This window comes from Passer montanus, unplaced genomic scaffold, assembly GCF_014805655.1.
Source record: "Passer montanus isolate IOZ18808 unplaced genomic scaffold, ASM1480565v1 scaffold285, whole genome shotgun sequence".
Classification (NCBI taxonomy): domain Eukaryota; kingdom Metazoa; phylum Chordata; class Aves; order Passeriformes; family Passeridae; genus Passer; species Passer montanus.
The window spans coordinates 45,302-66,903 of NW_024367540.1; the positions used below are offsets into that span (position 1 = coordinate 45,302).

General features: G+C 47.9%; 2 protein-coding genes across 2 annotated transcripts; both read left to right on the forward strand.

The window, feature by feature from the left end:
• The first annotated feature begins 10,479 nt into the window (after positions 1-10,479).
• NDUFA11 (NADH:ubiquinone oxidoreductase subunit A11) lies at positions 10,480-13,875 on the forward strand. The gene is made up of 4 exons (XM_039713334.1): positions 10,480-10,633; positions 10,724-10,816; positions 12,685-12,807; positions 13,669-13,875. Exons 1-4 carry the CDS (start codon positions 10,552-10,554, stop codon positions 13,779-13,781), a joined length of 411 nt encoding a protein of 136 aa, XP_039569268.1. The 5' UTR covers positions 10,480-10,551; the 3' UTR covers positions 13,782-13,875.
• A 2,335-nt stretch (positions 13,876-16,210) lies between these two features.
• Positions 16,211-19,932, forward strand: KLHL33 (kelch like family member 33). The gene is made up of 4 exons (XM_039713333.1): positions 16,211-16,738; positions 16,991-17,924; positions 18,330-18,500; positions 19,061-19,932. The coding sequence occupies exons 1-4, from the start codon at positions 16,216-16,218 to the stop codon at positions 19,635-19,637; spliced, it is 2,205 nt and encodes a 734-aa protein (XP_039569267.1). The 5' UTR covers positions 16,211-16,215; the 3' UTR covers positions 19,638-19,932.
• Positions 19,933-21,602: the final 1,670 nt, after the last annotated feature.

A 21,602-nucleotide genomic window follows, 5' to 3' on the forward strand; every position in this document is an offset into this window, starting at 1 on the left:
CTGACTACAGAGCCTAACTTGGTCTTGCCCTCTGATCCCTTTTGTATTAAAAGACAATTGAGGAATAATAGAGGTCCAGTATGGCCTTTTTTACCCCTACCTTACCATGCCTATGGGGTTGCTTCCCGCAGCAGGGCTATGGAATCTTTTTGGTAGTAAACAAAGGGACCAACCTGGTCTTGCCCTCCATTCCTGGTCTTACTTTATTTGTGGTTCTTAAGGAAGCTGCCCCATTACCTCTTACAGTCCCTTGTGTACTTCCCCTCAACAGACGCTTATAATTCTTGCCCATTAAAACAGGAAAACAGTTCTCAAGCTGGCTGGTGGAAACTTGACTCTACTTTTTGGGCATCTTCTTGTTGTTCTGGTTATCTCTCTGTATCTGCTTGAGAGTCAATCCTATTTCACCCAGTCTGGATGTTATAGTCCATTCTTTGGGTTCTTCTACTGGGCCTTAAACTCTGTTGGCGTGAATCCATCCCCGCTCTGCAATTTGCACGGCTGATACATTGAGGAGTTAGGCGCTGATCTCTCCATGACTTGATCATTACCCAATCTCCAGGATTAATATTAAGGATTCTGAAATCCAGGGTGGTATTTGAGGAATTGCCCCTTTATGTCTTAGCCCTTCTAATGTTTGTGCTATAGACATATTTCTTCATTGGCTTCCCCTTCCTCATATGTGGCAACCTTCTGGGACAATGTCAAAAAGGGTAACCCAAACATTATTTCATCAGCTGAGACCCCCAGATCTGATCAGGGCTGGGTTCTAATTCTTAACAAGACTGAAGGGAGACATTTTATCCATGACATCTGGGTTTCAATCACCGGTTTAACTAGAGTTCTTTTAAGAGTTTGATTCATCCTCTCAACACATCCTTGGATGCCATGGAGGGTGTAATTCCCATTTTACTCCCAGGGTTTGAGCAACTTTCTGCAATATTTTAGATGTGAAATGAGTTCCTTGGTCTGAATCAATCCTGTTTAGCATCCCATATCAGGGAATGATTGATTCTAGAAGTGTTTTACTCACAACATTGGTATTGGCTTTAACAGTCAGTACTGCCTCTACACAATGACTTAAGTGACCTACTGTCACTAGCAAAAACTTCCACCTGGGTACCTGGGGAAGCTCAATAAAATCTACTTGGATGTTTTGAAAGGGCCATAAGGCTAGTTCTTGCCCTTCTCGGGGTGTTTTCCTCATGACTTTCTTATTCACTTGTTGACATATCACAGACTGTTCAGTTACTTGCTAGCTATTCCGAAAATTCCTATGCAGCTCCAGTCCTTGAGAAATTGATCACTTAGCACTTGAGTACCCCAGTGTGTTGTACCGTGCATGCCTTCTAGCATTTTCTTGGCCAGGGGTTCATTAACATTTGCCTCCCATCTGCTAATCTCCACTTCCCTTTATTATCTTGCTTGGCTCCTAATTTAAGGAGTTCCTCCTCTTCTGTCTCACTGAATACGGGGACTTCTTGCATTTCTCTCATGGGGGCTGATATCATCATTAGTTTTCCTGTCCCTGATTTGGCTGCATTTTTAGCTTCTCAATCTGCTAAATTGTTCCCTTGCACCTCTTGAGTCACCCCTTTTTGATGTCTTTTAACATATACTACTGCCATTTCCTCTGGTAATTGTAAGGTTTCTAATGCTTCTTAAATGAGTTTCTTGTGAATCAGTCCCTTTCCCTTTGAATTTAATAGCCCCCTCTCTTCCCCAACTTTTCCAAAGGTATACACTACTCCAAAAGTGCATTTTGAGTCTGTATATGTTGTTCCTATTTGCTGTCTTAATATTTCCAGAGCTCGTTTTAGGGCATATAGCTCATGAGCTTGGGCTGACTAGTTGGAAGGTAACTTTCCCTTTTTTATGGCTACCAACCCTTCATCTACTATAGCGTTCCCTGATACCTGGTGCCCCTGGATTACCCTTGAAGATCCATCGATGTACAATCATTTCCCTCCTTGGAGTGGTTGATCTGTTAGGTCCTCTCTTAATTTAGTTTGATAGTTTATAACCTCTAGGCAATTAAGCATTAGTTCCTCATCTGGTTCTCCATGCAAAAACTGGGCAGGGTTTGGTTACTGATGATTTGCTCTAAATCATTATCTATTCTTAATAATGGCTTCATACTTTAACACTTGGGAATCAGTGACCCGTTTCTCAGCCTTTTGGCTCAGGATACTCCTAACTCAGTGTGGGGTATATGTCTTCAATTTTCTCCCAAAGGTTAATTTTTTGCTTTCTTCTACAAGTAGGGTGGTTGCTGCCGCTGCCTAAATGGCGGTTGGCCACCCCCAGCTGACAGGGTCTAGTAATTTTGATAAATAGGCCTCTGGTCACCTGGATCTTCTCTAGTCTTGGGCTAGTACTTCATGAGCTCCCTTTTCTCTATATCTACAGAGAGAAGGCTTTGTCTAAGGCAGGAAGACTCAGTGCCAGTGCACTAATTTTTGCTTTAAAGCTTCAAACTTTTGCTTATCCTCTTTTTCCCACCTAATCGCTTCTATTAACTTTTCATACAAGAACTTGATGGCCTGCGAGTATCTTTCAGTCCATAGCTTACAATATCCCAACAAGCCTAGAAACTTTCTAACTTCTTAGTTTTTGGCTGTGGGAGTGAGACTATGCCCATAATTCTCTCAGGGTTCAGTTGCCGGCTCCCTTGACAAATCACATGTCCTAGGTATTTTACTTCACGTTCTACAAATTGGAGTTTCCCTTTTCATACCTGAAGTCCTTGGTCCCCCAGAAAATTTAACGCCATGGTGCATTCCCAAACTTCTTTTTCTTCCTGTCCTGAGAGAAACAAATAATCTACATATTGGATAAGTTTTATCTCAGATTTGATGGAGAAATGTTGTAGTAATTCTCCTAGTGCTTGACCACTGAATAGGTTTGAGGATTTGGAAAACCCTTGGAGTAACCTAGTCTACCAAAGCTGTTGCTTCCTCCCTGAATCAGGTTTCTTCCATTCAAAGGCAAATATATCTCTACTTTATCCTGCTAATGGGCAAGCCCAATAATCATGTTTTAGGTCTACCACACTAAACCACTGGTGTGATATCAGTAGTGTATAGGGGTCAGGCACTACTGGGTATCGATTCACTGTTCTTTTATTCACTTCTCTTAAGTCTTGGACACGCCTATAAGTCCCATCTGACTTCTTTACTGGTAATATGGGTGTATTATGGGGGAATGTACATGGTTCTAAGGTCCCCTCCTCAAGTAGGCCCTGGATCACTGGCCTTAGTCCTCGTCTCCCTTCCAGGGAGAGTGGATATTGTTGTACCTGAACTGGACGGTTTTCATTAACTATTTTTATTACCATAGGTTTAATGTTTAATTTACCTCGATTTTTCCGTTTTGCCCATACCATTTTATGAATTTTTTTATCTTCTTCCCTTAATTGAACAAGCTTAACTACCATTTTTGCTTCCTCGGGGAGTACTCCCATGTCCAATTGCACCTGTAAATCCTGTCCTAATAAATTGCACCCAGCTTCTGGAACTAATAGGACATTCCCAATCCCTATTTTATTTGTCCCTTCAAACTTTACTTGCTTTATAAATGAGACTCTGAACCCTTCCCCTTTTGTACCTACTACTTGTATGGTATCTTGACCCTTTTTGCACCCCTTTGGAATTCTACAAACTCAAGTTCTTTCAGCCCGTGTCTACTAAGAATTCCAATTCTTCCTCCTGGGGACCTATTTTTAAAGTTGTCAAGGGCTGCTGATTGTATTCTGTCCCCAGGAGGTAGAGCCCCTGACACCCTATGTCTTCTGCTTCTCCTTTTTGCTCAGTCTCATAGACCCTCAGGTCCTTTCCCCTTTGGGAGCCATTCTTTCTGATATGCCCATTCTCTTTACAGTAAAAGCAAACTGGTCCTAGGTTCCCCCATCTCCCAAACCCTCTTTATTGTGTCCAGTCCCCCGAAGCTACATCCCCTCTCCATCTGTCTTCTCACATTTGGGGTCCTCCTCCCTTACCTGGGTTGTTCTTTACATGCTGGTGTCCTTCCCTAATGGTGATTACCATTACCTTGGTTTTCATCTTGGCCTTCTCTTCATCCCTCTTTACATACACCTTCTGTGTCCCTCTTAAAAGATTCTCTAATCTCCTTTCTTGCCAACCATCTAACTTTTCTAACTTCCTCTGTATATCTGGCCAAGTGTGACTGACAAAATTTATCTTCAGTAAGATCTGTCTGGCCATTGTATCAGGGTCATATTGCTGGCCAGGGGTCTGTGTACAAATCATGAACAGGATGGAACTGCTGAGGAACATGTCTCAAGTTGTTTATTTTCTAGCATCACTCTCATTACATGGTTATGACAATGGGAAGATGCCAGCAGCTCACATCCCTGGCAGCAAGAACTTAATGTTGCAACTTACTTCAAAAGTTTTTTGGCCAGTCACGTAGTGCATAAAGCCTATTGACACTATAAGCATGCGTACCTCTTGTTAAAACAGTTCTTGCTTATTTCAAATACAATGCCTGCTTGTATGCCTTAAAACACAATGCACAGGGCTCCATTATTAAGCGTAGTACTTCCTAATATCTTGCTAGATAGACTTTTCTGTAGCTTAGGGAGTTATTCTAGCCAAGCATTAATACACAGACCATTGTTCTATTTGTCCTTACTTTTCTACTTCTTACATAATTTTTCTGCTGACAAATGGCTACTGCTTAGCTCTAATCGCAGTTCTGTTATCTCTGAGGCCTGCCTCTTGCAGCTTTCCCAAAACCCTCTGATTTTAAGGATTCCCACAGGTTAACAACTGAATATTGCTTCATATTTTTCCCCAATCTTTCTGGCTACTCTGTTGGGGTTTCTTCCCTCTTTTGCTCCTCGTCGAAAGCTTTACAAGCATTTTGATTTCATGGAGCTACTTCTTTGATACCTCTTATAATTAATGTTCTGTACTCCTCCATGTCTTGTCTTCCCCCAGTGCTGTTGTGGTCCCAGTTGGGGCACACTACAGGCATTTTAAGGTCCCCAGGAGGTCCTTGCACGTGCTCCCTTTCCCTTACCCGTATCCCAGCCGCCTGGATTATCTGTCTTTCCTCTGGTGTGAATAACATGGTCATTATTGATTGCATCTCTTCCCATGTATAAATATTGGGCCCCAGAAACTGGCCTAACTGTTCCACTAATCCATTGGGGTCCTCTAATAATCCTTTTAATTCTTTCTTGAACATTCTCACATCAGAGGAATTGAGAGGTACTGTTACAAATCCAATTCCTCCCTGCACCCCACCCAGTGGTACTTTTCTCAAAGGATATAATACTATTGCTTGGTTCCCATCTCCTGATCTGCTTTCCTCTCATTGTGCCACTCTGTTCCTAGTGTTTTGGCTAGACCCATCAGGAGGCAAGGGAGGTGTAGTTGCGGGTACTGGAGGTGGAGAGGGCAAGTTTTCTAAAGGGTCCTATTCTTTATTTTCTGATGCCTTAAACATGCTCACCTTTGAGGTTGAAGTCTCCCCCTCCCAGCAGGCAGCGTAGTCACTCTCTTCCTGACTGAATGGTTTCTTAGCTCTTATATAGATGTTTTATGCCCGATATATCCTGTTGTTTGTCCTGGCTGGATGGTGACAGGGAGGGCGACAGACTCCTGCTTTGAGCCCCGCTGAATCCCAGCTACCAGCAGCATGGAAACAAAGAGCAGCACCACGGGTCCTGGGGTAACTTTATTTGATGGTAAAACTTCCCCTCTTCAGCGTCCCAGGACCCTGAACTGGGGGCAGACAGTGACTTATATATGGGGGCAGGTCTCAGGGGAGGATACAATCTTTAACAAATCTGGAGAATTGGGAGTGAAAAACAAGGCTGGGAATGTAATGTATAAACCAATAACGAATTTCAAGGGAGGAGAACAGTTTCAGTGAACTAATAGAGTTTGGAGAAATACAAAATGGACAGGGAAGTTTCTCAAGGGAAGGCAGGTTTGGGGAGAAACTGGCATTTAATGAAAGGAGGAGTAAGGAAAGTTCTGGGAAAAGGGCAGAGACAAAAAGACAGCATAAGGAAATTATAAAATTGCAAATCAAACAGTAAGCATACTACTAAAACAAAAAACACACTACAAAACACACTATCTTTCCTTCATCTGATCCATATCTCGGCCAGTATGCATGATTGCTCCTAATTTCTCTTTCAGTCCATTCTACCATGCAGTACTGAATCATTTTGATTTTGTCCTTATCTTGGTATTGGGGTCATATTTCCACTGGCCTAGTTTCCTTCCCAGTGGGCTATCTGGGGGTGTTCCTATTGGTACTTCCTCACTTCTTCCTAGCTCCTTGGGGAATTCCCTGCTTGTTCTCAGTCCCATCTCAACAGGTAACCACAGGCCCTCCCAGCAAGTCCCGCCCACCTTCCTAAGAAAGGAAAAAGAAAGGAGGGGGGAAAAAAAAAGGAAACAAGGAAAGGAGGAAAGAGAAGGAAAGGGAAGAGAGAGAAAAAGCCTAACCTCTCTTCCAAAAAGTAGAAGAAACACCTATGATCCAGGGACTTCTGTATCACCAGACTGCTCCCTGCGGTTCCTCTCCTCCTCAGTTCAATGCTCTGGTCCCACAGTCGCACTCTGCTCCCTGTCCTGCCTGGCTCAGCTCAGCTGCGGCCCCACTCCTGGCCTGATCCGGCTTTGGCTGCAGCCCTGCCCCGTCTGGCTCCGCTCAGCTGCAGCCCCGTCCCGACACGAGCACAGTCTTCCCTGATGGCCATCCCCTGACGCGAACCCTTTAGCGGCTGCCCCGCTCCCAAGTCCCCAAAATCCTTCAATCTCACGTGTCCCACCAGCCTCAGGGCTCTTCTCCATGGGCTCGCCCCATGTGTCCTGCTGTTTTTTCTTCCCCCTGCGTGGACCACTGTTTTTTCCTTCTGACTGTCCAATATCCTGAGGCTTCAACAGACTAGGAGAGGTCCTATGTATTACTTGTTTGAAGCTGACTTTTATACATTAGAATTACGGAATTACAATCTGGGCAAAAATAGTTATGAGGATGATACTCACTTCCCCTTCCCCTTTTTTCTTTATTCAGTCGCCTGGTGTCTTCAGGGTTCCAACCTGCAACCACCGGTAGTCCTGGGAAAATGTGACAGAATCTGCCAAACTTATGGGAGGGGCGTGCTTCTTTTGAAAAGTCCTAGGGCCACTGGTGCAAGGCGTATATCCCAGACCACTCCCCATTGTGAGAAATGATACTCACTTTCAAAAAATTTAGGAGGTTTATTAAAACCTTATTAAAAAATACAGCGGAAGATTGAATAAAGAAAATAATACAGCGTGCCAGGAGCAAAGGATTCTATCACCATCTGCTCATCCACACAATGGATGGATTGTTCTGTCTTTTAACCCTTTAGCCGCTCCCAACATTTTGTCAATTGACTCCTCCTTCACTGTCCAGTGGTGGAGATAATTTTCTTACATCTTGATTGGAGGTCAGGTACCTACCATAGTGTGAAAAACGCCAATCACTTGTTTTAAAATTTTAAAAGTTTAATAGTAATAAAATGGTTATAAAAATGATTATAAGATAATAATAGCAATTAGAGCAATACGAATTTGGACAATCAGAGTTAGAACAATAAAGGACAATAAAAAAGCAAAGTGTTACAGATGTCTGGATGCTTCCTGGGCATTAAGCCCCCAAAAAGCATAACCGCTAACAAAGGATTAGCCCTTAAAAGCAATAGCTCCTTGCATATTCATATATCTCATACATGATGCAAACATTCCTTGCAAACAAGGGATTTGTCTGTTTATTGACAACTTCCTCCCCTTCATCTTGTAAATCATTGTTTGGCTCCTCAGAGTCTGGAAGGATGTGGAAGGAGTCTGGTTTTTCCCAATAAGGAGGCAATAATTATTCTCTTGGGATTTTGGTGTCTTGTTGCTGTTATCTTTGTGTGAAGAATTTCTTGATTATCTTATCCATTCCTTGAGCTAGTTACAAAAAGTATCTTACATTACGTAGTTTCTATTTTAATATTATGCTATAGCCTAAAACTATATTTACCACACTACTTAAAAGGATTAATACAGCACTACAAAAAATAAAAATTACAATATAACTTTCCAACATAGCACATATAGTATTCCTTTTAATATTTGTGAAGAGCCAATCCTATAATATGCATTTTTCACACATAGTAACAAGCTGACCCTCCCAAATGTCCTGACTATCCAGGCCATACTGTGATAACAATGCAAGGGGGGAGAAACATAGCTATACATCTACAAAACTTCTCTTAACATATACATCATATTTGCTCTTTAATTGTGAGAGTCAACCATCGCATTACTCATCTATAACACAGTTATCTGCAGCTTGTAATACGATGGGAAACCCCTCTCCCTGTTTAAGGGAATGAATATTCTGTATCAGCAGTAAAACCATTTGGAGCCAAGTTAGTGTTTTAGGAGTAATGTTACATTAATTATGCATTGCTTTCCCTGGAACTTGTCCGTTTATAGGAAAGTTCTCTCTTATTGTAGCTCTCTTAACAGCATTGAATGCCTGGGGAGGGTCTGCAGCCCAAGGATCTGTATCTGCTGAATAAACCACTACCAGCAGTGTGCAGCAGGTGAGCTGCAGTCTATCCACGAGGCAAGTGGAAAGCTGTAGACACCAGAGTGCTGAGTCTTGCAGCTACAGGCATTGTACCTGCTGCAAAGCAGGAGATATGTGAATTCTCTGTCCCATCTCCTTTGTCAGTAGAAGATGTATTACGAATCTGCTGCATGGGATATAGTCTCAGAAGACCTTTTAACAGCTGCTTGGATCCCAGAAAACTATTTGTTACTTAATGGTGTAGAGTCTTGCCCTGTGCAAGATTCAGTGGCTTCTGTATGGTTTTTATTGGGGAGAGAACATTTGCAGCATGTGCTTTCTCCGATTTCTCTGTCCTGCTGTCTGGAAGGGTCACACAGCCCTTCATCTGGTGAGCTGAGGAAGAGCTTTGGAGAAGGGGTAAAGCTGTTCTAAAAACTGCGTCCTTTATTAAAGCACCAGTGAGTGCTTGATGGTGGCATTGGTTCTGTGTGTAAGAACAGCTAGCTCTCCAGCACGCAGAGGAAGCAGTGACCAAGCTGGAGGCCAGTGGAAGGCCCTGCGTTGTGAATGCCCTCCACACCCGCTCCTTCTGGCACTGAGACAGCTCTGGAAGGGAGGTGGTTTGCCTGCCGCGTTGTGAGCGCACCCCAGCATCTCCGGTGTGATACAGCACAGCGCAGCTACTGAACCCTGGCCATGCTCCTTCTCCTTCTTCTCCTGCTGGGCTCACGAAGCTCCAGTTTTATTGCTGGCAGGATACAGCACTACAGAAAATTCCTTTGGATAATGGAGCAGTAGCATCCAACTCCAGCTGTTCTGAGCTCCTATCAGAAAGAGATACTGTGGGGGACTCAGCATATCGGAAAATGCAGAAAACAAGTATTTTATATGCTTTTCACACACACGGAAAAGAGGTAGAGAGGTGACAAAGCTTGAGCTAACAAGGATACAGTTGTAGACTTCACTCAGATCTTGGAGTTATTTCAAGAGTCAGGAAAACAACTGGAATAGCTTTGCTTGAAGGGATGTCACTGATAGGGGAGATGCATGTCTTTACAAACCCATTCGATGGGTGAGAGTATGGGTGTTAACATCTTTGAAATGGGTCTTTAAAGTCTCTACTAACTTCAAGCAGGCTTGTTACCGAGCCCAGACAGCCCAGCTCCTGAAACAGACAAGTGGGGGACAAGCCTGAACTTCTGAACTTTGGGGTAAAATGACAGGTTCAAGGGGAAATATGTGGTAAGGCGGTTTGGGAAGGCTCTACCTTCCTAGTACCGCAGCCAATGGGAAAAGGAAGAGGGGAACGTGCAGCCGGGAATTTGGGATAAAAGGAACCTGTGTCCTCCGAAACCTCGAGAGAAAAAACGCCATGGGCATGTGTCCCAGTGGACTCTCTCCCTTTATTCAAATAAAATTGCAGGATTCCTCAGTCTCCTTTATAGACATTGGCTTTTCATTGTGTGATTTTCCATACATCACCAAGAAGGCACAGTAGAGAGTTGTCTTGTTGTTAGTGTACTATGAACACCTGGAAAAATCAATGTATACAGCATCTCTATGACCTATGTCAAAGCATCTTTATTATTTCAGAAGGAAATAGGAACCATACAGCAGTATAGACACAGAGAATTAAATCAGAATCTTTGAAAATTCATTAAAAAATATTTCAAGCGCCAAGAAGTAAGAGTTGTAGACCCTACTAAAAACAAAACCAAAAACGAACCAGAAAAAAAACCACAACCCCTGGCCCACAAAAATGCAAAACACCCGCAACAAAACAAAACAAAGCCACAGTGATCTCCCCATCCCGGCAGCAGCCAGCACGGACAGGCGGTAGGGTCACAGCCCGGGATTAGGCAAACAGCCCGGGAGCGTGAGGCAGCACCGCCGGGGCCGCGGGCCCATCCCCGGCCTCACCCCCTTGCGGGGCGGGGCCGCGCCGTCCTCTCGCGATACCTCGCTCGTGCCCTTGTCGCCATGGCGGGCTATTGGGACGGGCCCGAGGGCGAGCAGTGCCCGCAGCGCACCTGGCTCGCCACGCGCGTGGGCGCGGCCGCGGGTGGGCGCCGGGGGGCGGGAGGCGCACGGGGGGCGGCCGAGCGGGGCCCGGGCCCGGGCCCGGGCCGTGACGCGTAGTGCTGTGTTGCAGGCCTGGTCGGAGCGGCGTATCGCATCATCCTGCTGCGGCCCGGCTCGGCTCTGGCCGCACTGCAGACGGCGGCGGCGGACAGTGTCACGATGGGTAAGGGCCGGGCCCCTCGGCAGTGTAACTGTAGGATGGAACTCCGCAGGGACGCCAGCCTTGCCTGTGCCCGGTGTGGCTGCGCCCTCACTTTTGCCCTTGCCTCCGCCCCTGCACGGTTTCGGTGGTTCTCTCTTCCACCGGTCTTGGGTCGTTGTTTAGCCGAGAGACAGAGCAGTGAAATGGAAAGACATATCCTTGATTTGCAGGTGAGGTAACATATTTTTTGCAATATAGAGTAAAAGGTACATTGTGGTTTTTTTTTTATTTCTAGAACATTAAGTTTGTGGGCAACAACATAGTATAAGCAAATTTAGGTTTTTGCTTAATATATTTAGGCATTGTACTTAATAAAGTACATTTGCTGAAGAACAATGCAATATTTTTGGTGGCAAAGGGAAAACAAACGTGGGGTTTTCCCCGTCGTGTTCTATAGACAAGGAGAAACTATGCAGTTGTCTTGAATTGTCTTTGAAAGTGGATGCTGAAGAGCGAAGCAGGGAGCTGAAGGGGCTGCATGGTTGAAGCTCACTCTGTCGCTTGTCAAATGCACTTTTTCTCTTAGCAGACTTTTGCTTTTCAGTATAATTCAATGATTGTTCCACCTCTGCCTCTCCCCAAGTGCTGGTGCTCTGAGATGGGGCACAGTCAGTCCAGGTTTGTGTTTGTGAGTAGTTTGACTCTAATCCAGGATCTGGCATCTCCTCTAAAGAGCTGAGGTCATTACGAAGGCACTGGATCATGTAATGAACTGTGATTTCAATAAATCCCTTAATCCTAAACAGGCATATTGGATCCTCTTACCAGTTTCACACCTGAGGAAGGGTTTGTCCTGTCTGCCATTCAGGAACCACACCTCATGGCCTCAAGTTGTGCATTTTGCCTACAGATGCCTTGGTCCAAAGCAGGGAGAGCAGGAAAGTTGCAATGCAGTCCTAGGTGTGGGGGTTTTGTTTCTGCAGTGCTCTTTTCAGTTGATTTTGGCATCAGCTTAATTCATTTTCTGCATAGGTTTGTAACAGGAGCTGCTGGTTTTATATAGGGATTGAAAGTTTTTAACCTGGACATTCTTGTTGTTCCCAGGAAAGATGAATTGAAATCTGCAGATGCTGCCTGGTAGACAGGTTCATGTTTCATGATCAAGTGTTTGTATTAGATACAAACCCAGCTTTTCTTGACACAGCTCTTTGCCAAAGTTTGCAGTTATATCAGTGTAGGGTCTGATGGGGCGAAGTGTGTAATTCAGTGAACAGGGTGCTTCTACTTTGCACTTTCTTAGTTCAATTCAAAAATTTTCATTTCAAAGTCAGTTTACAAACAAGAACAATTTACAAACTCAATTCATTTTCCTACTATCCAGTAATCATTGTGAGCCCCAGGCAGGCAGAGGAGGAAAGTGCCAGGACTAGCAGTGTATAGGGAGAGCAGAGCCCTTGGGGTTGCCCTGCCTGGTGCTGTGAGGTGGCTTCACAGGGACTTGAGGGCTGAGTTACAGTGCAGAGTCCAGGCAAAGCTGGGGAGGTGGCTGCACAGACAGCACTGCTCCCCTCCAGTACCCCCAGCTGTCAGGGGTGCCCCATGCCTTGTCGGGAAGGGCTGTTAGGTGGTACCCTATCAGCATGCGGTGCTGTTTGGTGGCAGTGGGTGTGGGGTGCTCTGAGGCTCCAGCTCACAGCGGTGCAGGGGGAGAAACCCGGGGAAGCTGGGTGGGACTGAGTGAATGCTGAGTCTCACTGTAGCAGCTGGGATAGGATGTCCCTAAGAAATGGGAAACAGAACTTCATTTGCCATTGTAGTCACTGTGAATATTGAAGTGTGAATTCTCTGGTCCTTGAGGATTTTGGTTTTGTTTTTTCACTTCTTTACAGCTACACTGGGAGCTGTGTTTGGCTTGAGTACCTGTCTCAGTGCCCAAGTCCGGGAGGAACCAGAGGATCCTTTGAACTATTTCGTAGGCGGCTGTGCAGCAGGAGCTGTCTTGGGAGTGAGAGGTAACTGTGGACAATGCCTGCATTGAAATGTGCCCTTGCTGGTGTTAGAAACTTTTCAATTGGAGAAAAATGTTAAAGAATGTTGATGTTAGGCTTCTTTGGTAATGATTCATCTCAGCCTCTATTCATGCCAGTTTCATTGGCATTGTGTGGGCCTGCTAAAATAAATACAACTGCAGGAGGGGAGAATACCAAATAGGACATGAAGTGATATACAGAATGAAAAGAGAGCTCACTCAGTACTGCCAGTTAGAGCTACCAATTAGACCTTAAAATTGCAGGATAGGAAAAATATAGTTGTGGAAATCCATGTTTTCTTGGCAACAAGTGTGATTAATTTTAGACAGCAAGTGCAATCTAGTATCTGCCTTGTGAATTTGTTGCATAGTCTGAGGGACAAGCTGTGTCTTGCTGCTGTTGCTCCTATAGCCCTTTGTAAGGTTTAAGCACTCCTGCAGATACTGACACAATCTGTTTTCTGTAGACATTCATCCTCAAACCTAAAGAAGTGAGGGATTTTTTTAAAGTTGTAATTGTGGTGAAATATAATTAATGTTTACTTGTCCTAGTTGCTGAGCTGATGAGATTTCAAAGCAGTGGTTATTATTTTTGTCACTCAAATGAGCCATTTAAGATTGCCCACTTAAGGGGATGGGGCAGTGGATTGCTGAAATTGATATTTCAAATTGCAAGCCATAAGCATGAGAACTCAGTTTTATAAAAAGGTCACTTTTCCAATTCCTCTGGCCACACAATGTTGCTGATGGTCAAAGGACTTACGAAAAATGCCAGTCTATCAAAATCTATTGCAAAGGACTTGCGCCTTAATGGATCTTTTCTGGTTTGATGTGTTTTCTTCAGCTCACAGTTACCTCACTGGCACCACAGCATGTCTGGGGCTCGGAATCACTGCAGCTCTCATGAAGATCGGTAACAAGGAGGGCTGGAGGCTGACCGGACCTCCCAAGCTGTAAATGTCACCTTTCCCTCTGTGAGCTGGCTTCCAAACGCTGTATGTACTTAGGATGTCATGTAATAAAGATTTGGTCCAATCAGCAATTGTCACAACATGGTGGTGTCATGCGGCTGTTTCCTGGCATTTGGGCTGAGGTGCAGAAAGCAGGAGCTGCTGAAAAGGAAGCAGCATATTCTGGTCTGGCTGTGATTTCTGTGCACAAGTTACTTTGCCTCCATGTCTCAGTATTGTGTGCTCAAGTGTGAGCACTACACTGTAGCTTCAGTGAGGTTCTTGAAGTTGAGTGGGCCCTGTGGGCCTTCTTGAAAATGTGGGGATTACACTGCACTGAGCCTATCAGTGAGGGTCTGGAGCCAAAGCTTCTGAAGAAGTGCTTGGCTCTGAGCTGAAGATAAGGAAGGTGGGGTAGGGAAGAAGTCATGGTTTGCTCACAACGTGTTTGGGAGCCTGGGGTCTTTCTGTGAAAAGCATTTCATGAGGTCTAGAGCTAAGTGCTTCAGGGTTGAAAGTGAGGAATGTCTGAGGCTGGAAAGGACCCCTGAATGCCAGCTGAGAACTGGAGCAGGTTGCTTATAGCTATATCTGGTTGACTTTTCTATAAACAAACAAGTGTGTCCTGCAAACCCACTACAGAGATGGAGAGCATGGAGGCACAGGATGCACAAAGAGAGGTGAGAACTGGATCATTTTGCCTGGAGAAAAGGTCAAGATTTGATGTGATAGCACTTTTTCACTACTTAGTGGCTACAGAAAGTGGAGGCTGAGGCATGCAGTGAAGGATGGGAAATAACAAGATAGGGAAATTCTAACTGGACAGAAAAAAAATTCACAAGCAGGATAGGTGAGTGCTGAAAAATGGACTTATAGAGGATGTGAGAACATTTTGGGGACACATAATTCAACTGGACATGTGGGAAACCGTATGGTACAGAGATGGGACATTAGGGCATAGGTGTTGAGTTAGAGATGGGGAATGTGGGCATGGGGGATGCAGGTGCGTGGGAGACGGCAACATGGGGTACAAGGGGAGGGGACAAGATGAGATTGGGACACTAGAGGACAGCAGAGGGAGGGACGGTGCTATTGGGACACAGTCACAGCCATGGCAGGCTGTGTTTCTCTGATATGTGCTCTGTGTGGGCTGCTAGGGTCCTGGGTGTTAGCGGGGTGCTCCTGGGGGCACTTGAGGCTGAGCCAAGGGGCTGGTATCCTCCTGGACCTGAGACCCTCAGCTCTTTGGGAGTCAGTAGCACAGCACAGCTCTCAGGAGCACAGCAGGTGGTGGTGGACCTATCTGCCCCCTAATGGGGGGGGGGGGAGGCAATTGTTTCCTACTCGAGGGCTTGGGGGGGGGCTCTGCTTCACCCTGTGTTCTGGAGAAGATCAAGGTTTAGAGAGGGGCCTGAGGGGCCAGGGATCCCCAGCAGTACCTGCCCAGGGTAGCACGGGGTTTACAGAGTTCCTGTCAGCTTCAGCTGGCTATGCAGCCTGTCCTCAGAGAATTCAGTGACCACTGTCCCAGCCTGGGGACTCTGGGGCCTTGGACCTCCCTCTGCCTGAGCCTCTCCCAGCTCCTGGCTGGGGCCACGTGTTCTGTCCAGTCTATAATTACCCAGGCACATTCCTAGGGGGTCACAGAAGTTCTGCAGAGCAGCGGCAGGCGGTAAGGGGGACAAGTGCACGGCACAGCATAACAGGCCACACAGTAATGCAGGGGCATGGCATACAGCAAGCGCTTCACTGGGCTGCAGTGCATGGCCTGAGCAAGGACAAACAACACGGTGGGGGCAAGGGGTGGCAGTAATATCATGATAGCACACCTCGACAGTATGCAGTGCAGGGAAGCATGACGTAACATTGCAGACAACTAGCAGGATAACGTATTGCAATGTGTGATAGGCAGGCAGTGTGACACACGACAGGCAGTGCACAGCAGGCATGCCATGCACCGAGCAGGTGTGGCAGGTGCTTCACTGGGAGCCAGTGGCTTGGTTGCTTGTGGGACCATCAGTAGCTTCAGCTATGGGGCAATGGCTGAGGAAGGGTGTGGTTCTTTGTGCTATAGGACTGAAGGTCTGAGTGGTGACAGTGGCCTGAGCTATGTGGGGCAGCAGCGTTGGCTGGGGGTCAGTAGCTTCATGCCAAAGGTTCAGAGATGAGGCAGGTGAGATCAGGCTCAGCTATGGGGCAGTGAAATGGGCTGTTGTTCTCACCTATGGAGCTGCAGTTTTGCCAAGAAGCATCAAATTCAGTAATGGAGCAGTAGCAGAGCATGATGGCCCTGGCTTTGGTGGTGGATCCAGTGGCTTTGCTGTGTGGCAGTGCCAGTAGCAAGACCCCATGTCCCCGGCCAGTACTCCTGCCATGGGCCAGAGGCTGCAGCTGTGGAGACAGCTCCCTGATACCCTGCTCCATGTGTTTCCACAGGCAAGATGTGGGTTGCAGAGGGGCCGGCCCCAGAGCAATGGAGCCTGAAGGATGGGGCTCATGCTGGACACTTCCTGGCTGTGGCTGACCATCTCCGCACCACAGGACAGCTGGTGGATGTGGCCGTGGGCCCAGAGGGTGACATGGCCCATGCTGTGGTCTTGGCCTCTGTCAGCTCCTTCTTCCAGCGCTTCCTGGAGGGCAGGACCAGACAACTCTGCCAAGATCCTCTACCCCATGTTCCCCTGCCACCTGGGGCCACACTGTGGGGCTGGCGGGCTGTGCTCACCTTTGCCTATGGGGGTATTGTGCCCCATGGCCAGGTGAAAGAGGTGGAGGAGACTGCCCGGGCCCTGGGTGCCCCCCGGCTGGTGGCTGCCTGTGCCCTGCGTCTGGAGATTGACCACCAGGAAGAAGGTCCTAAGCCCCTGGAGGAGCAGTGGGAGACACTAAGAGCCATGGAGCAGCTCCATGCCAATGGTGTGGGCTGTGATCTCCAGCTCCAGGCAGGGAACGAGGTCATCCCAGGTGGGCAGGAGGTGGGGGTCCCTATGAGGGGTTGAGGAGTAGAGAGGGTGCTCTGGGACAGCCAGGTCCTCTGGTGGGGATGATGACTGCAGCTCCAGGTGGGGATCGGGCTCTAGAGGTGCCTGCAGGTCTGCTCCCTTTGGTGGAACTGGGACTTTAATGGGCATGGGACCAGGACACCTGAGTTCTAGGGGCTGCACAACTGCAGAGTGTCCCCTGCTGCTTCCCACCATTATTCCTCCTTCCTCCTAGTTCAGCGACTGGCCCTGAGCTGCTCCTGTGACTTCTTCCGGGCCCTTTTCACCTGCCCCATGCGAGAAGCCACTCATGACCCTGCCGACCCGCTGGTCACGGGGCTGTCCCCAGCCGAGCTGCATCTCCTCCTCTCCTTTGCGTACACAGGAGCTGTAGCAGGGCCATGGCCCATGGTCTTGGAGGCAGCTGAGACCTCCCTGCGCTACCAGGCCTGGGGGCTCCTCACTCTCTGCCTGGATGTTTTCACCCATGGCCTGACCCCAGAAACTGTCCCTGATGTGCTGGCCTTTGCTGTGGCCTATGGGTTGGATGAGGTGGTCCATGTAGCAGAGAACTACATCTTGGCCACCTTTCCCTGTGTGGTGGTTAAACCGGCCTTCCTGGATCTTCCTGCACACCTTGTCATCCGCCTCCTCCGCTCTGATGGTCTCAATGTCCTCCATGAACTGGAAGCCTTGGAAGCAGCATCTCGGTGGCTTATGGCCAATGGAGATGGCCAGGAGGATCTAGCCAAAGAGATCCTGTCATCTGTTCGCTTTGCCCTCATGTCCAGCCTGGAGCTGAAGAAGGTCCCATCTGTGACTGCAGGGATAGCTGACCCAAAGGTCCTTCGTGAGCTCATGGTAGCAAGTTTCACTCCCATGGTCCAGCTGCCGTGCCGGGTACGTTCCTTGCAAGAGGTGTTGGTGGTTTGTGGTGGAGACAAAGTAAAGGACAACCTGGCTGCCCGGAAGCCCAGCAGACACCTCTGGTTTGCAGACCGCTATGTCAGTGCTGTGGGGCTGGTGAAGCAGGTTGAGTGGCGGGCACTGGGACACTTTCCTGATGGCCCACGCTTCCGTCATGCTGTAACTGTGGTGGGAAACAACCTCTACGTCCTGGGTGGAAAGCACTACTATGGGGTCCATGACACCTTAGCCAGTGTCTACAGGTGAGAGCTACAGAGGACTGGAGTTGCATGTGGCACTCGGACATTGTGGGACATATTGCTAGAGCTAGAGATGCCCCGTGGATCCAAGACATTGTAGCTGGTGAAGTGGCCCCAAGACATTCTGGGAAGGGCTGGGTGTAGGACTCAGAGTTGCCCTCATACTCTGGGGTGTTACAGGCTTTTTGGGAGTAGGAGTGGGAAGCTTCTATCTGGAGATGCCCCAGGACATTATGGGTTTGATATTGTCCAGAAGGAAGGGATATTTCCATGCAAGGTGACCATGTGACCCCAAGGCATTATGGGACTGGCAAGTTGTAGGTGGGTTGTTGCCCTCAGAGGTGCCAACATAGCTCATGGCATTGTAGGTAACAGGTAGTCTCTTGCCCCTTTGCCTTTCAAACCCAGGTACCAGCCTATGGATGATTCCTGGGAGCGTCTGGCCAGTATGACATGTGGACGGAGCTACTTTGCTGCTGTGGCACTTGGTAATTTCATCTATGCCCTGGGAGGCAGCTCAGGGGAGCTCTACTGCACAGATACTGTGGAGTGCTACGACCTGGCCAATGACACCTGGAGGTGAGGCTGCTCCAGCTGACACCTAGTTTTCCTTTTCTCTCAGAGCCCCTTGTCTTGGGCATGGTGCCTACTTAGTCACTAAGCCTCCAGTGGAGAATGGACCTACCGTGGTATTTGAGAGAGGTCTACTGGGTGTTGAACAACCATGTCCTTTGGTGACTGGGTGCTGGCCAGTGTTGCCTAGTGGGTGGCAAATGAGTTTTTGGCCAGCAGTGTGTTCATTGCAGGTCTTGTTTGCCATCTGCTAATGAGACAAGTAGTTTGATTCCTCTCATAAGCATAATATTCATGGGGTGATGGCCAATGTTGTCCATTAAATGGAGCCCACTGTGGTTGACCAATGGTGTGGACTACAAAATGTTGAACAGTGATGGCTCCATCTGTGGGACATCCATTCTATGTTAGATGATGTTGTCCACTGGAGTTCATTAGGTGTTAGCAAGTGTTGCCTGCTGAGTGGTCAATGAAGCCATGGCTCACCAGGGAACCCCTAGGTAATCAGTCACTGCAGGTCAGCCCTGCTTAACCTGTCCTTCACCTCTCCCTCTCTCCCTGCCCAGGAGGTGCCAGCCCCTGCCAATGGCTCTGTGTGGGCATGCGGCATGTGCCCTGGATGGTGAGCTCTACGTGTCGGGTGGGTGTGATGAAGCATACCAGTGTCAGGCATCCTTGCTCCGCTATGTCCCCGGTGCACCTGTCACACTCCTGGCCCCCATGAATGGCCACCGAGCTGGCCATGTCATGGAGGAGGCAGGTGGGCAGCTCTATGTGGCTGGGGGCCTGTGTCAGCGGGCAGGGCAGACTGGCTACAGGGACCAACTGACCTTTGAGGTCTACAGCCCCAAGCAGAACATTTGGGTCCTCCTTAGCCCTCTCCCCCGTGCACATGTAGTTGGGGGTGCAGCTGTGCTGGGAGGGGAGCTGCTTGTACTGGGAGGATACAGTCATGAGACCTACCAGGACACACACTTGATCCACGCCTACCAGCCAGGTACCCGGCGCTGGATCACCCGAGGCACCTTGCCCCATGCCTATACTGACCTACAAGCCTGTGTTCTCACTGTACCCCCTGCCTTGCGTGCCCCCAGCTGCCTTAAGGACCCCTTGAGATCAACTGAAACTCCCAATAGCACTTAGGATGTACTCTCTGCACCCCATGGGATACACAGGTAGCATCCATGGGTAACTCTAAGGGACAAAAGTGTCCAGATCCCTCTCCCAGAGTGGGTGGGTTCCTTCTGTGGTTTCCAGCAACCCTTCACCCTCAGGGTACATGAACATAGACTGTTGTGAACCTGTGAAACATAAAGCTTCCCCACATGTAGCCCTCTGCCTCCAGGAATACTCAATCCCCTTGTCTGAGCCCTTCACTGGGAGGTAGGAATCCCCCAATTTCCCCCCACACTTGGGTTGAATAAAAGTGCTTACTGAACTGTCTGTCTGGGTCTTGTTTCTGGTGGGGAACCCAGACATCCAGGTGCTTCTCACAAGGAACAGGAGGAGAGTAGGAGACCAGTGGCCTGAGTGTCCTGGGTGGGTGATGCTGGCCACTGGGCTCTGTGTGCCTGTGTTCACTGGACATGAGGGTGTATGTGTGTGTCTCAGGACTGAGAGGGGTCTTGGGGTGTAGAGGGGATCCAGAGGGAATAAAGTCCTGGGGGTGCCAGGATTTGTGGGGGTTGATGGTGGGGTAGAATAGGGGTCCTGGGGGCTTTGGGGCTCTAGGTGGTTTTGAGAGGTCTTGGATTCCTGGAGTGCTTGTTGTGTGAAGAGGTGGAAGAATTCCAGGGAGGAGTTGCAAAGAGAGGCAAAGATAATGGGTTTCTGAGAAATACTGGGATACCAGTAGTGCCTGTGGGGAAAGAACTGGGTGGCTTCAGATGTGTAGAAGACAAAAAATTGTAGTCTAAAGAGTTCTGAGGAGAAGGGGATAATCACTTCCCTTGGCCTGCTGGCACTGTCTCTGTTAACCCAGTTCAAGTTTTGGTGACCTCCCTTTGCTGCCAGGTGCACCTGTTCACCTTGTTCACCTTTCTGTCCACCAAGATACACAGATTTTTTTCCACAGCTCTGCTCCCCAGATGTCTGTGCCCCACTCTTGGGGCCTTCAGACTGTGCCAGCACTGGAGCTGCTTGCCTCATTGTTTTCCCAGGAAACAGGGATAGAGAGGATGGTGTGGTTAGAGGACAGCACCAACAGTCAGACAAGTGCCTCCTTACAAACGTAGTATGTGTATGTCCACAGACACACTTGCACACCAGACCTTCACCAGCAGACGTACTCATGCTGGCCAAGCACAGGCATATGTTCCCACCTGTGGACACTCCAGTAGTTAATCCAGCAGAAGGCCACGCTGACTCACAGCAGTTTGACAATACATTTGGGACAATTAGAACTTGAACTGCATTTCAAGCTGGAAAAATGATTCATATGATCCAGCTGCTGCATTTATGCATGACTTCTGGAGCAAGCCATTCGACCCCCACCAATGGTGACTATTGCCTTGTTCTCACACCTCCCAAAATATTTGAGTGACATCTAGACAGGTGGTCACAAAGTTTAGCCAGCTCTGGAGTGCTTTGTCCTAATATAATCCCTTACAGGTCATATTTGTTCCCCTTCAAAGCCTCCCACCCTACTCCTCCACATCTGGCCATCTCATAAGGGGTCATGCAGAAGCATCAACACTTGCACTTTCCTTATTACCTGCCAGTGCAATGCTTTTTCCTGTGTGATTCAGTACCACAGGGAGAATCACGTGTTTGGGGCCAAAGGCAGGAATAGGAGTATAAGTGTGCAGTTTTGAATGCCAGAATACACAAAGCATCTAAATCTTTTAAAGAGTGTCCAAAGGAGGCCACAGAAATAGGGAAGGGTCTAGAGGGGAAGGGTATGAGTAGCAGTTGAGGGCACTTGACATATTCAGTCTGGAGGACATAATGGGGAGACCTCATCGTGGAGACCTCTCCTGAGGGGAGACAGAGGCCAGCTTTGATCTCTGCTCTCTGGGACCTTGGGCAGGACCCTCATGTGCCCCCCTCATGGAGGCATCCTAATGGATGGATCAATATTAGGAAAAAGTCCTTCCCCCAGAGGGTGGT

Bases quoted from the DNA above. Each gene is read 5' to 3' on its own strand.
- NDUFA11 (XM_039713334.1), top strand. From the start codon at position 10,552: ATGGCGGGCTATTGGGACGGGCCCGAGGGCGAGCAGTGCCCGCAGCGC. The intron at 10,634-10,723 runs GTGGGCGCCGGG...GCTGTGTTGCAG, and splicing joins GCGCGTGGGCGCGGCCGCGG to GCCTGGTCGGAGCGGCGTAT. The intron at 10,817-12,684 runs GTAAGGGCCGGG...ACTTCTTTACAG, and splicing joins GGCGGACAGTGTCACGATGG to CTACACTGGGAGCTGTGTTT.
- KLHL33 (XM_039713333.1), top strand. From the start codon at position 16,216: ATGTGGGTTGCAGAGGGGCCGGCCCCAGAGCAATGGAGCCTGAAGGAT. The intron at 16,739-16,990 runs GTGGGCAGGAGG...CCTTCCTCCTAG, and splicing joins AGGGAACGAGGTCATCCCAG to TTCAGCGACTGGCCCTGAGC. The intron at 18,501-19,060 runs GTGAGGCTGCTC...CTCCCTGCCCAG, and splicing joins CTGGCCAATGACACCTGGAG to GAGGTGCCAGCCCCTGCCAA.